General features: G+C 37.7%; 1 protein-coding gene across 1 annotated transcript in view; it reads left to right on the top strand.

The window, feature by feature from the left end:
• The window catches only part of LOC103507075 (UNC93-like protein MFSD11), a 33,741-nt gene that overhangs the window by 2,497 nt on the left and 16,280 nt on the right, over positions 1 to 14,964 (top strand). The window contains exons 2-4 of the mRNA XM_008471516.2: positions 3,146 to 3,315; positions 8,486 to 8,759; positions 11,503 to 11,702. Coding sequence (XP_008469738.2) covers positions 3,146 to 3,315; positions 8,486 to 8,759; positions 11,503 to 11,702 — 644 coding nt within the window. The remainder of the gene's footprint in view (positions 1 to 3,145; positions 3,316 to 8,485; positions 8,760 to 11,502; positions 11,703 to 14,964) is intronic.

Below are 14,964 nucleotides of genomic sequence, written 5' to 3'. Positions count from 1 at the left end.
ATTATTATTATTATTATTATTATTATTATTTATATTGATAATCATTTATATTAAATATAAAGCTGCCGAAAATATTATCTAAAATATTTCTACAAGCAGTTGATACGGCTTTTTTTATCACAAGTCATAGGTAAATAACCAATTATGTGTTAGGTATTTACATCATTAAATTGTACAAAAACCTCAAAGTAAAGGTATTTTTTTTATAATGTTCACCCCTAAAGCTTTTAATCGCTTCTTATTGGAATAGAAACGAGAAAAACGCCATGGGCCAATAATAGGAACCATGATTTTATAGGGGGTTCCAATTGTTCGCCCATGGGCGAAGAACATTAGGGACATGGCTAAACTTTTGATCCATTTATTCGCCCATGCCTTTAAAATGGTCTGTATTAAAGATAAAAAATTGATACTTTAACCAAAAGACGTGGAATATTGTCTACTTTATCACAGATATCTTAAGATTGAATAATAATGAAAAATAACGTGTAGAAGCCTTAAGGCGTAAATATGAATCCTTAAGAAAAACGGTTAGATTTTAGCAAAAATCGACTAATATAATAATGAAAAATAACGTGTAGAAGCCTTAAGGCGTAAATATGAATCCTTAAGAAAAACGGTTAGATTTTAGCAAAAATCGACTAAATTTTTTTTTTTAGGAAGGAACTTTGATTTTTCTAATTTTTGTTTTTACGACTACAATTATTTTGGAATACCACTGGTTCGATGGCATTCTTTAAGCCCTTTCTTTTGATAAAATTGGATCTTGTAAAAGTTCGTCCAGTTCAGACTTATGTAGCGTAGACCCACAGGTGGGCCAATAAATGGTACGTTTTTTAGGTGGGCGAATAAATGGTACACTTACCCTACATTGCATAAAGTGCTGACTTCATTAATAGATAGATAGGTAAGAAAAGTACAGATAAGTAGTGACTACATCTGAACTTGATTTACAATTACATTGAAGATACTAGTATTATACAATCAACAGTAGTTATGGATATACGAGTACATCTTTTACATGCTTTAGTGAAGGTCCATGTGTTTACATTTATGCAACAATGTGCGCTTACCTTGGAATCATTTACGCAAGTTGTATTGTTTGTGTTTACGCAAGTCGTATTGGTACACCCCTTCTTTCTATGATAAAATCAAGAATTCTGGCATTACAAATGCGTAGAATTCTTTAAATTTTAAATAAATAAAGCATTTATAATGCCAAATGAAGCTGTTATAAAGTATTACAAGAAAAATAAAGGGTGGTCCAGAGTTACCTGACGGTTTTTAAAATGATGCTACACGTTCAATTTTTAGCCCGTCCTTCCTTTATTATTACGATAGTAACAAAAAAAGGTAAAAGGACGGGCTATTGTATTCGCTTCGGTGTCGTCTGTCTGTCGGTCGGTCAGTGTGTCTGTCCCCATAGAAGGACTTATCCAAACCTGGTCGACCTATATATATCAAATGAAAGGTCTTTTTACCAGGATCACGGAAGTGGGTTTTTGGGGGATTTTTTCACATTTTCTCACACAAATGAGCTCTAATCTTGAAATTTGTCGCGACCACCTATAAACTCAAAGCGAGAAAGTTTTAGATAACACTTCAATCGTTAATTTAAGACCGGTTTTAGCGTCACCTATGTTAAGCTACGCCGAATGTTCTTCATCTTAATCCTCTTCTTGTTCTTCATCTTAATCCTCTTCTTGTTCTTCATCTTAATTATCTTCTTGTTCTTCATCTTAATTATCTTCTTGTTCTTCATCTTAATCCTCTTCTTGTTCTTCACTTCTTCATCTTAATCCTCTTCTTGTTCTTCATCTTAATTATCTTCTTGTTCTTCATCGTAATCCTCTTCTTGTTCTTCATTATTTTGAAAATTTGGACCGATTGCAATACTTTCTCATTACCTTGTATAGGTTCCCTATACGTAAAGGTAATAGAAAGTTATTGGGAATAAAGGGAGAACGGGCTCTAGTCTTGATTTTAAATCATTACATGAAAGTAAAATCAAAAAATCAAATTAAGAATGATAACTAATAAACTGAATATTAAACAAATTAGGTATAACAAATTAGATAACAAATTAGGTATTAAACAACATAGGTAGGTAGGTAGGTACTGCTTGTTAAGATAAAAGAGTGATATTTACTTTAAATTAAAGATAACAAAATGAGGTTTACTTTTTTGGGGATTTTGTTTGTGACGGTGATCAGGTGTGGCAGGTGGCAGACAACGCTATCCGAAAAATTGCCCCCATTTTGAAAACACCCAATCTGTGTGCAAAACCGACATACTGTCTTTAGCCTTTCCTAGGCTATAGCACAAATTTCGCGATAAGGAGCACCCGGTAACTCATCCAGAGTACTTGTCTTATATATACACACATTGTTTTTAACGTATTTCCATGAAAAAAAGTCGCACGAGCTAAGATCGGGTGAGGAGGGAGGAAAATCAAAATGTGTGCAAAACTTCCTCTGAGCATTAGTCAAAAATTCACTAGGTACTTTTAAGAAATGCCACCACAGCGAGAGCTCGATGTTGTGGGGTCCACGACTACATTGTAACCATTGTAACAAAAGCTCATTTAGTGTTAGTGATATTAATTTCAACAAGCTACGACAAGTTATAACAAAGTAATGGGCAAATCAAAACCGTCAGGTACCGAACTCTGTATCATTTCCAGTTGGATTTCTCTAAGATCTCTGCTTGTTTCTATGTAGGTACCTCTAGGCAAATCTTGGGACTAACTTTTAACTTAAAAGTTTTAAGCCACTTTTACTGGGTCGATTGATATAAACCTTGGTATACCAATGGTAGATACAATCATGTATTTTGAATGACAATAGGATATTCAATCAAAATTGATGCATGATTTCTTACATTAATAAAAGCTTGACGTTTATCAACGAACCTCAGTGGTGTAGTGGTTAGCGCCGCGGACTTCGGATCTGGAGGTTGGTGGTTCGAGTCCAAGTCAAGTCATATAATTTAGCGTAGTGCATTAAGCAGGGAACGACATTTGTGACAAACATTTATGCTTAACACATTCAAAATTCTTCTTCAGCTTGAATTTTATCAAAATTTTGGATGTTTGCATAATGAAATTTACATTGTTTAATTTCTCTCTTTTTTTTTCTCTCCTCAGAAAATTCTCCTGTACAGTTTACAGCATGATGAGCCATCTTTCACCGGCGATGGTTTTGTCAGCCAGGGTTTAATCTATGCTGCCTTCTCCGTATGTCTGTGGTTAGCGCCCTCAGTGAACAGTGTGGTGGGGCCCAAAATTACAATGGTCATGGGCGTAGTGGGATATGAGTAAGTCAGAAATTATTTAAATTTATTTAAAAGTCAGTCTTGAGACGAATCCAAAGAGAAACTAATTTGGACGTAATGGTGCCACTACACTTGCTGCCACAAGTGTTTACGTACTGTTTCCACTTTCGGGGATTTTCGGGATTCCTTTCTCCGGGGATTTTCGAGTTGCGTGAGGGATACACTGAATTTGACCAGGCACTTTATAAGCATAGTTGAAAAGATGAGTGTTCCACCGCCGTTTTTATTTCGTAGCAATGAAACAACTGCTGCATTAGACGCATGTGGTCTGTGTCGTAGCTTGCCCATCCCATAGTATTCCTCTCATCAGATGGGCGAGAAGAGACACTAGAGGGTGTATCACAAAGCTATGTCAAGCCGAAAATGGCGAATAGTACAGGTCAAGGGGCGTGAGGGATACAACAGGAATTAGGGGGGGATATTGAGATATTTACAACAGGATGAGGGATTTTAAACGGAAACACTGTCGGTAAACGTGATCGAGCTTGGCAGCCAGGGTGTTGAAGATTAAATACTTTCGGCCATATTGACTGACTTTTGTTTCACATAATCGAATACACCTTTGGTAAACATCTTCGGAGCTGAGATTACTGAGATATTTGGAAAAATCCTACAATGCTGCAGTGAGCACCAAAGTTGTGATACATATAATAACACGAAGTAACGGCATTTTATTTTATTTTTATTATTGGTAGCTTGGTCTCTTCTAATCTAAAGATAAGACTGGTTGATCAGGTTTCTATCAGGACACGAATTGCAACATGGTAACATTCAATTCCAATATGCTGCTTTTTTTTTTCATTGCTGTTTTGCATTTTAATTTATGCCAAAGCAGCATCACCTGATCGCACATGTAAGTATAATATTAATAAAATAGGTAGTTTTGAGAATTGCCAACTAAATATAAGTCCAGGAAAATTGTAACTAAAGTAGTTTTGAATTAACTATGATGATCGTATAATAATTTGCTATGGTCTTGGTAACTTGGTCTTCTTGGTCTCTAAAGATAAGACTGGTTGATCAGATGATCAGGTTTCTATCAGGACACGAATTGCAACATGGTAACATTCAATTCCAATACTCGTATGCTGTCTACCTCAATACCCGAGAGTACATCGACCTTCCCTTATTCACCTCATTCATTCAATTCTTCAACTTGTTTGTCTTCATTTATTTTTCTGCTTGCCCTCTTTCTTCTTGTTCTCTTTCTTCTTTCGCTCTTTCTTCTTGTTCTCTTTCTCCTTTCTTTTTGTCTTCTTTCGCTCTTTCTTCTTATTCTCTTTCTTCTTTCGCTCTTTCTTCTTGTCCTCTTTCTTCTCGTTCTCTTTCTCCTTTCTCTCTTTCTTCTTGTCCTCTTTCTTCGTCTTCTTTTTCTTGTTCTTCTTCACATTCTTCTCTTGTTTTTTTTTTTCTCTCTCCTTCTTCTTCTTCCTCTTGTTCTTTTTCTTCTTTTCAAACAAATCAATTTATCAATCACGTTTTGATATGGGAAATCGGCAAACTTTTTTCTTTTTTTTTTTTTTTTTTTTTTTTTTTTTTTTTTTTTTTTTTGAGGAATTTTGCATCCTCTGCAACTTCATTTGCATTTGATTTACACACCTGACTCTTATGCCAAACGAGCATCACTGATAAAATGAAGTAGACTTGTATTATGATAATCACTGAAGGTTGACATCAGACTTGTGCACGTGATTCCAGAATTGCAAAAAGTAAACGTTTCAAATCAATATTATTATTTCCAATACTAGCTCAATAATCCCCATGTAGGTGCATTAAGGGTTAAGAAGAAGAAGAAGAAGAAGAAGAAGAAGAAGAAGAAGAAGAAGAAGAAGAAGAAGAAGAATGTATTGAGAATGTTGAGATGAGTAAGGTAAAAAGATGAAGAAGGTACCTATTACAGAAAGAGATAGATTAATCCTCCTTGTTCTCCTTCTCTTTCTTCTCTTCATCCTCCAGTATAAACAGGGTATATTCTATTCTATTTTTGTGATTTGCAGATGGTATAAGTAACTGTTGTTTATGGTACTTGTTCAGAAGTCACGGAAAATTGCTACAAAAAGGAGCTGTCACAAAATGAGCAGTGACGCTGACCAGTGTTATTATAGGGTTAGGTTAAACACAAAAAGGAGCTTTCAATCAGGTTCTTTTTCATATTCTTCTCTCATATCACGATCTCTTCTCGACTCTCCTAATTGTGGGTGAAATTTTCTGGGCTCCCTGTGGTTTAGCTCTGGTATGATTGTTTTACATTGTTTACCCGAGAACAATAACATTGATTTAACCTATATCTTTTGTGATAGAGTAAAGCAGAATATTATCTCTCGGTACCTAGAGGAACACTGTGAGTCAGGCCCGGTATACGAGAACTTCTAGTGCTTTATTTCTACATATAGGGTTTAACATTACTGTGAAACTTCAAAGGTCTTTAGTGGTGGAGGTTTTATTCGCCATGAGGCGAACAGCTATCCGCCTATTCAAATGGACCTCTCTAAGACTGAGTGGTAGGTACCTGGTCTCCAGACTCCACCGGGATCCACCCTAGGTTATGTGTCAGCGCCACTAAAATTTCATCACAAATTTGCATTATTAAAATGGTTTCTTCAAATTAAATTGATCCCAAGGGCAAGGTAAATGCTTGACAAATGTTGAATAGAATATACCTTGTTTATCCTGCTCGAATGAGACTAAAAAGTCCCTTTACCCCAGCAGTCTAAACAAGGTCTCGTGTATTTTATGGTGTATTAACATACACTAATGTTTACCTTTTTTGTTTCCAAGTTATGACAGCTTAATAATTTGGTTACGTTATTTTATATGTACATAGATACATACAAACCTATAAGTAAAAAAATATGTATTGGAGATCAGATCAGAATAGCGACAGGTAGATAAATCAGGTATCGATTTTATTCAAGTGAGGGACCCAATTGGTATTTAGACCCTCTCAAACTCGGGACCCAATTGGTCACTGACCCTCGCGATTTCGGGACCCAATTGGTATTAAAAAAGTAAAAACAGGTTTTGGGACCGAATCGTTTTCCTCCTTTCTAATCGAAATAAATATTCATTGCACATTGCCTATACTCGAAAAAATCAGGCTACCATAAAAAAATTGCTGCTTTAAGAAGGAATCAAACCCGCGACCTAGCGCTTACCAGGCAGACGCGAAACGCTTCAAGCAAACTAGGCTGGCTGGCTCCTATAGTAAAGGCGAAGAATTCAAATCTGGAGAGTTGCGATTTGTATGAATGCCGTGAAACTCGTTGTGTATGCAATGTGCAATGTATTAATACTGATACGTATTGCGTACACTGAATTGTTAAAGTTCAGTGGCGTAGCGTGGTCTAAAATCAAGTGTAAGGCGTGTAGGGCACTGATTTCCATCACCATGCACATTACTACACATTACTACATAAGTACTACATGCACATGCTTCTTCATAAATATTTAAAGCCAATATTAAGGGTATTTGAGTAAATTTAGTGTATGGCCGCCATACACGCCCTACATGGACGCTACGCCACTGATAGGTACTCCTTGGAATTTGACCAGGCACTTTATAAGCATAGTTGAAAAGATGAGTGTTCCACCGCCGTTTTTATTTCGTAGCAATGAAACAACTATAAATATTTAAAGCCAATATTAAGGGTATTTGAGTAAATTTAGTGTATGGCCGCCATACACGCCCTACATGGACGCTACGCCACTGTTAAAGTTACTTTTTCGGTTTTGACTTCAGATTTGGATTTTTCACGTAATCCACCTTTTATTCATACTTTTTTACTTTCCTTATCCTATAGGAAGGAATTAGGTCAAGGGCGGCTACAAAAAGTTCCCCGGACATTTTTTCGAAATCCCCACCAGAATAACCGAGATATCCGCCATTTTGTGTTAGGTCAAGGGCGGCTACAAAAAGTTCCCCGGACATTTTTTCGAAATCCCCACCAGAATAACCGAGATATCCGCCATTTTGTGTTTTTTTTCGGGTTTTTTTTTTTTTTTTTTTTTTTTTGAAGATGAATCTTCACAAAGTCACGTCAGAATCTATCAGTATGTTAAAATGAAAGTAGGAAAGAAAACACCAAGATTTCTGTACATCAACTTGAGTTATACCCCTCTACATATTTTATTCAGGTCTAGAAACATAATATACATTAGAAATATGGTTAGTATCACGCCCAAATATTTGAGTACGATTTCCATCACAGGGAGAGTGGTGAGGGCATGATAGAGAACTCTGCTAGCGTCCGGCCTTAGGTTGTGAATCGTCTGGAAATGAAAACAGAGGGTATATAGCGTTAGAAATCTTATATTATAAAATAAAATTAAGTAAACAAAATATCTCGAGAACGGTAAGAGCTAGAGACTTGAAATTTGGTATGTAGCTGTATCCATTCACTCATTCACATTTCACATTTCACACACTGATCGCTCTATCTCGAGAACCACAACATCTAGAAAGCTGAAATTTGGTAGGAATATTCCTTTTATGGTCTAGGTGTGCAATAAGAAAGGATTTTGCGAAAATCTAAACCGATCCTGAGATATGATCAATTTTTGATCGCTCAAATCTCCATAAGAAATACACAGGAAGCAGAGACTGCGGGAGAGAAATGTTCCGCTCTCGACCAAGATTTTGAGTTTCGTTTATGTTTTTAGTAGCGTGAGGGATACAACAGGAATTAGGGGGGGATATTGAGATATTTACAACAGGATGAGGGATTTTAAACGGAAACACTGTCGGTAAACATGATCGAGCTTGGCAGCCAGGGTGTTGAAGATTAAATACTTTCGGCCATATTGACTGACTTTTACCATTTTGTGTTTTTTCGAAATGAAATTGGTCTTAAAAGAAAGGTAATACATATTGTCTTCTACCTACACATCTAACTATTTTTCTTCTAGCTTTAACACATTTTGTACCATGGTCAAATAATTGGAGCAAGGTCGGGGTACCTGAAAAAACACAAAATGGCGGATATCTCGGATATTCTGGGGATTTTGAAAAAATGTCCGGGGAACTTTTTGTAGGCCTTGACCTGTACTATTCGTCGTTTTCGGCTTGACATAGCTTTGTGATACACCCTGTATACTTCCCATTTCGAATATAATATTCTATCTGTAATTGCTTTATTACGGTTTTTCCCTTCAGATCCATTTCGGGCAACCTTTTCATCTACTTCGCGTTCCTCGGCAAAAAGTACATCGATGAGTCCACGCGTCAAACCGTGATCATTTTCCTCACCATCATTCTCAATGTGGGTGGTGCATTGCTCCTCCTCCTTCCCAAGCCGGACAAAGGCGAAGTGGACAATCACCTCAAGGCGAAATCAACCGAGGATGGCCGAACGTGTGAGCCAATCACAGACAGGGAGGAGTTTGCGTTAACTCAGAACACGGAGGGGGCGTGGCAAACGTTCAAGAAGGCCTGGTCTATCGCGTGCACGAGGAAGTTCAATTTGATATATAGGTCGACCAGGTTTGGATAAGTCCTTCTATGGGGACAGACCGACCGACAGACAGACTGACAGACACCGAAGCGAATACAATAGTCCGTCCCTTATACCTTTTTATTACTATGAGGAAGTTCCTCGTCTTGTGCTTCATGTTCTGTAATATCGGTAAGTCCGTGGAAAATATAGAGAATTAGAGATTGTACCTTTTTGGGCCTCGAAGTCCTTGATTTTAGGGCCCTAAGAAAGAGCGAGGAAGTTCCTCGTCTTGTGCTTCATGTTCTGTAATATCGGTAAGTCCGTGGAAAATATAGAGAATTAGAGATTGTACCTTTTTGGGTCTCGAAGTCCTTGATTTTAGGGCCCTAAGAAAGAGGTCAGATATTGTTTCTGGGCGTCCAAGGGTGTTTTAAATCCCTCAACCCTTCCAACACCTTGAGATAGGCATCATGCCCATTTTCCTTTCGACACCTTGATAGTATTTCACGGACTTGGAAAGCAAACCAAGCAAGGTGGATAAAAGGATAACTTGGTAGTTACTGCCTATCGGGAAATTGTTAGATACAATCTCTTGTATCTTTCAAGATAATCTTCCTTCATATAATACCTATGTAGTATTTATCTATAATATGTATTTTGGGAATTATTTAGCCCGTAGTTTATTCGATCAGTACCTATGTACCTACCTAATTTGTTTAATATTCAGTTTATTATTAAGTACTGATTTTCGGGTAAAAAATAAATAAAAAGCTTGGATTTTCGAGTTCATATAACCGAGGTTCATAAAATCGGGGTTCTACTGTACACAGAAACTTTTTTTCTATATTTAACATCATTTGTACAAGTTCTTATTACTACTGTAATTATAAAGGAAGAACGGACTAAAAATGGGAAATTTTCGTTCGCATTATCAGAAAAAATCTGATTTTCGGGTAAAAAATAAATAAAAAGCTTGGATTTTCGAGTTCATATAACCGAGGTTCATAAAATCGGGGTTCTACTGTACATAGAAACTTTTTTTTTCTATATTTAACATCATTTGTACAAGTTAGTACACGTACTTAGACACCTTAAGTTGGATTCTCAATAGCTCCGAGGCAAAAGATTTGAAATGAATCGGCATTAGCTGTTTTCGCCGAGAGTACCGATAATATGTTAGAGGCGATATCTAAAGAACCGACCTGGTTGGTACAGAATTACAGATAGAACTTTGGACTATTTTGAGTTAAGAGAATAAGAAAGAGCTTGGGATTTTAGGGCTCACTAGTATCGAGACATAAGTCCCACACTCCCCATATCAAAGGTTTTGCTTTTGATTTGGGGGTCTTTCTAATATTTTCAAAAAAAAAAAAAAAAGTCCGTCGAAAAGACAATTGTTTACAAAGGCGGGAAGTCTTTGTTTTTTTTTTTTTACCATTTTTAATTTTATTTGACCATTGCAATCGCCATTTAACCCATGAGAGCCAAACCCTTCTCTCTTTTTCACTAATATCTCAGTCGCTCTACGTTAGAGTGCATCGGGGATTTGTCTTACCTGGTAGTTATGAAATGAATCGGCATTAGCTGTTTTCGCCGAGAGTACCGATAATATGTTAGAGGCGAGATCTAAAGAACCGACCTGGTTGGTACAGATAGAACTTTGGACTATTTTGAGTTAAGAGAACACATGTAAGTTATAAAATAATAATTAATAGTAATGAGAGACTCTTTATGAGGTCAAATCATGTACAAAATATGATGATCACTCGTACTAATAAGGGGCTAAATTTGTTGGCAAAGGCATTCTCTATCATTCAACCCTGAGCAAATTTATTACTACCTACCTAGGTTTAAAGGTACATACCTACGTATGTAAAATATACATTATACAGGGTGTGCCAGAAAAACACTGACAACGGCTCAGGGTAGGCAGATTTCATCATTTCCAACAAGGATTTGTGGATCATTTTCTCTCAGTTGTCAGTGTTTTTGTGGAGCACCCTGTATACAAAATACATATACCTAAGACCTTGGTTAGACTGCGGGGCCAAAGGGACCGTTGTCAGTGTTTTTACCTGAGGCCTTGGTTAGATTGTGGGGGCAAGGGACTTTCCACTCCCATTCCAGCAGGATGAACAACCCTAAACCAGCCTAGCTAGCTGGCAGTTAAAATAGGGTTTACATGACTTTAAAAGAAAAAGCCCAAGTCCTCATGAGGGTTGATCGCACATCCAAGCATGTGGTTCAGGACGAGCCAGCTAAACCTGGCTGGAGACCATCAAACCCCCACGACCCCGGTTTCAGTTAAGCCGTCAACAACAACAACAACAACAACAACAACAACAACAACAACAACAACAACAACAACAAGAACAACAACAACAACAACAAGAACAACAAGAACAACAAGAACAACAAGAACAACAAGAACAACAAGAACAACAAGAACAACAAGAACAACAAGAACAACAACACCAACAACACCAACAACACCAACAACACCAACAACACCAACACCAACAACAACAACAACAACAACAACAACAACGCCAACAACGCCAACAACGCCAACAACACCAACAACACCAACAACACCAACAACACCAACAACACCAACAACACCAACAACACCAACAACACCAACAACACCAACAACAACAACAACAACAACAACAACAACAACAACAACAACAACAACAAGGTATATTCTATTCTAATTTCCATTTGTCTCCTCCAGAACATATTCACCTCCGTGGCGTTCAACATCTCCAACATCTACGGCCTTCACCTCCAGTTGATAGCGCTGACAGTGATGTGCATCCTGGGTCTCATATCCTTCGCCCACGTCTCCATCCAGGTCAACAACAAGGACGAGAAGATAGTGAAGAAGACTCAGGACGAGATGGGGGGAAGAGACAATCCTTGTCTGGTAGAGAGGTCCTGAGGTGAAAGAAAGACGATTGGCGAGGACGAGACGTGACGTCCTTCCACGAAGAAGGTCCCGATTTGGATCCCTTAATGGCGGGGGCTAGGAGTTTAAACTCACTTTCTGGGCCCGTCCATTAGTCGGCAAAAAAATGGAAGACGAAAAATTGGACACGCACTTTGCATGATTAGCTGAATGAAAAGTTTCGGGGGGTGGGGGAGGGGGAAATCGCCTGCGGCGCAGTTTACATTTGATTAGCTTTTGTCAAACCGCGAGGGCAAGCACCCCCTCAACCTTAAGCTCCGGCTGCAAATTCTGGCTACGCCCATGATCACACATACGTGGTCTTTCCAATCGTCTTTTTATGTTTGACACAACTCTGTTACCACGATGGAATGGGCTATTTAGGTATCTACAAATTTGGCTGTGAAATGGTTTGTTGATCTGGCTACGCCCATGATCACACATACGTGGTCTTTCCAATCGTCTTTTTATGTTTGACACAACTCTGTTACCACGATGGAATGGGCTGTTTAGGTATCTACAAATTTGGCTGTGTGAGACGTCTATAGACTGTTACGTTCTAGGAAACAGGTCTTCAAGTGAAATGGTTTGTTGACGGATTAGTACATTAATAGATATAAGTAGTAGACATTGTTAAGTTTGAATGAGCTTTAGAATTAGAGTAAGATTAGTTCCCACTATCCCATCTAATTTACGAGGACCACGTAGGTACAAGAACACTAGGTGGTGGATAAAAAGGACACCGAATTAGCTCAGATATTGTTTCTGGGCGTCCAAGGGTGTTTTAAATCCCTCAACCCTTCCAACACCTTGAGATAGGCATCATGCCCATTTTCCTTTGATAGTATTTCACGGACTTGGAAAGCAAACCAAGCAAGGTGGATAAAAGGATAACTTGGTAGTTACTGCCTATCGGGAAATTGTTAGATACCATCTCTTGTATCTTTCAAGATAATCTTCCTTCATATAATACCTATGTAGTATTTATCTATAATACCTATGTATTTTACATTTATTGTGAAGTTGTTATAAACAACTCAAAGATCATTTACGTCATTAGTTTTCCCTTTAAAAGGGACCACATCTTGTATACGTTTTTATACCAGAAATTCATTGTGTTGAATATTTATGTCTCTATCATTTTTGTATTGTATTTATTGTTTCATTAAGATTATTATCTAGTGAAATCACCGTTTTTATCAATGACTTTGGTATCTCTATTTTGTAAAGTAAAGCATACTCGTATACCTCTAAAATGCTTGTTCTACCTCGTAGTTTCTTGAATGTACATATCAAGAAATGCTTGTGTATTTTCATATCGAGGATCATATATCAAGAATCGTAAATAATTAGTAACACCAATAAAGTATACCTACTTAAATGATAAATTTAGTATTTCTTATGTCGAAGAGATTAGTTATTTCTTAACTAAAAACTTTTTAAAGAACTTTAAGAACAAGAAAGAGCGGAGAAAAGGATAGAATAGAATAGAATATACCTTGTTTATACTACCAGCATAGGACTGAAAAGTCCCTTTACTCTCGCAGTCTAAACAAGGTCTTATATATTTGATTGGTAATTTCCAATCGTCTACATTACATTTTGCGGATAGAGTGATAAGAATACTAAATTAAAAAAAAAAAAAAAAAAACAGGTAATTCTTAATAACTGCTAAGGTACTATCGTCCCGAAATGATCTTTAGAATAAGCATAGATAGGAGAAAGGATAAAATGTACCTATATTGTAAATGTAAAAGTAAATAAAGTCAATCAAATCGAAGAGAGAAGGAAGACAGGATAGGAGAAAGCCAGCCGTTCCGAGAACGAACATTATCCCATCAGGATAAAATCCGCCTCGGGTGGGAATCGAACCCGCGACCTAGCGCTTACAAGGCAGAAGCGCTACCGACCAAGCAAACTAGGCTGGCTACTGAACTCTCTTGAATCACTCCAGTCTCAAACGGTTCTCATCTCCCTTCTACCATGGATGGTTCTCATGATATTGAAATCACAGGTGCCAGCCATATACTCTGTTATTCCACACAAATATTTACATCACAAAGACACATTGTACAATATTGAAGAGGAACTCCTACACACCATGTCAAAACTCTTGTTCAACATTGAAGTCGTGATCATACAATCATCAGAAACATGAGAGGGGCATTCGCAGAGAGACTCATATTTGGAACGGATCGGAAACATTAGGGCAGCGATTTTCAACCGGGGGTACGCGAGAAAAAAAAATTGTGTAATGGCGGACGGACAGAAGCAAATTTTGACCGTTATAGTGTGAATCAGGCTTTATCAGTACAGTACAGCCCAAAAAAAGCACTGAATTTTGACTTCAAGAAGCAAATTTTGACCGTTATAGTGTGAATCAGGCTTTATCAGTACAGTACAGCCCAAAAAAAGCACTGAATTTTGACTTCAAGGTAGGTACTGAAGTATTGAATTTTTTCAAAAGGTACTGAGTGTGTTTAGAATTCAGTAGTAATGGTACAGATCGACCTAGATATGCGTACAATTGGTATTCATTATCATGGTGGCGGGGGTACGTGAGATTAATTAAATCCGGGTACCCAAGGGGTACGCGGGCGAAAAAAGGTTGAGAACCGCTGCATTAGGAATTCCTTGACGGTTCTTTTTTGGGACGCTGTCTGCAATTGGTTTGCTGATTTTGACAGTAGGGTCTAAAGGAAGGGCTCTACTTGTACCTCTTGAAAAAAAAAGTTTTTTTTTGACGCTGCCTGCTATATTTGACGACTAGTAGTTGACCCGTCCTTTGTACGAGATCAGCGCGGCGTAAGAGGCATGACTTTGAAGCGCCGCCATTGTGAATCGGGATGGAATGTGACAAATTTGAGTAGCCTATGTCATCCTCAGTACGTACTCTTCTTAACAACCACAAAAAAAAAAAAAAAAAAAAAAAAAAAAAATCATACACAAAAAGTTCTGAAATGATAATAATGAATCCGCGCTTGCACCATTTGGCCCATGTTAGTGTGTTATGCGCCTGCCATGTACCTATAGGTAGATTAGATAGGTACATATTAACGCCCCAAACCAAGTACACCCAACCACGGCAGTCGCGTTCTAGAACCTAGAACGTGCTGCTCGCATGTAAATCACACTTAGAAACCGATTTGAATTCAGCAGAAAAAGGGGGAAACAGAGAAGAGAAGAAAAAGATGATAAAGAAAAAGAAGACGAAGGAAAGAACAAGAGGAAGAAGAAAAAGAAGACGAA

The sequence above is a fragment of the Diaphorina citri genome, unplaced genomic scaffold, assembly GCF_000475195.1.
Source record: "Diaphorina citri unplaced genomic scaffold, Diaci psyllid genome assembly version 1.1 scaffold285, whole genome shotgun sequence".
In the NCBI taxonomy this organism is placed as follows: Eukaryota; Metazoa; Arthropoda; class Insecta; order Hemiptera; family Psyllidae; genus Diaphorina; species Diaphorina citri.
This window is presented reverse-complemented; position numbering and strand designations above follow the sequence as displayed.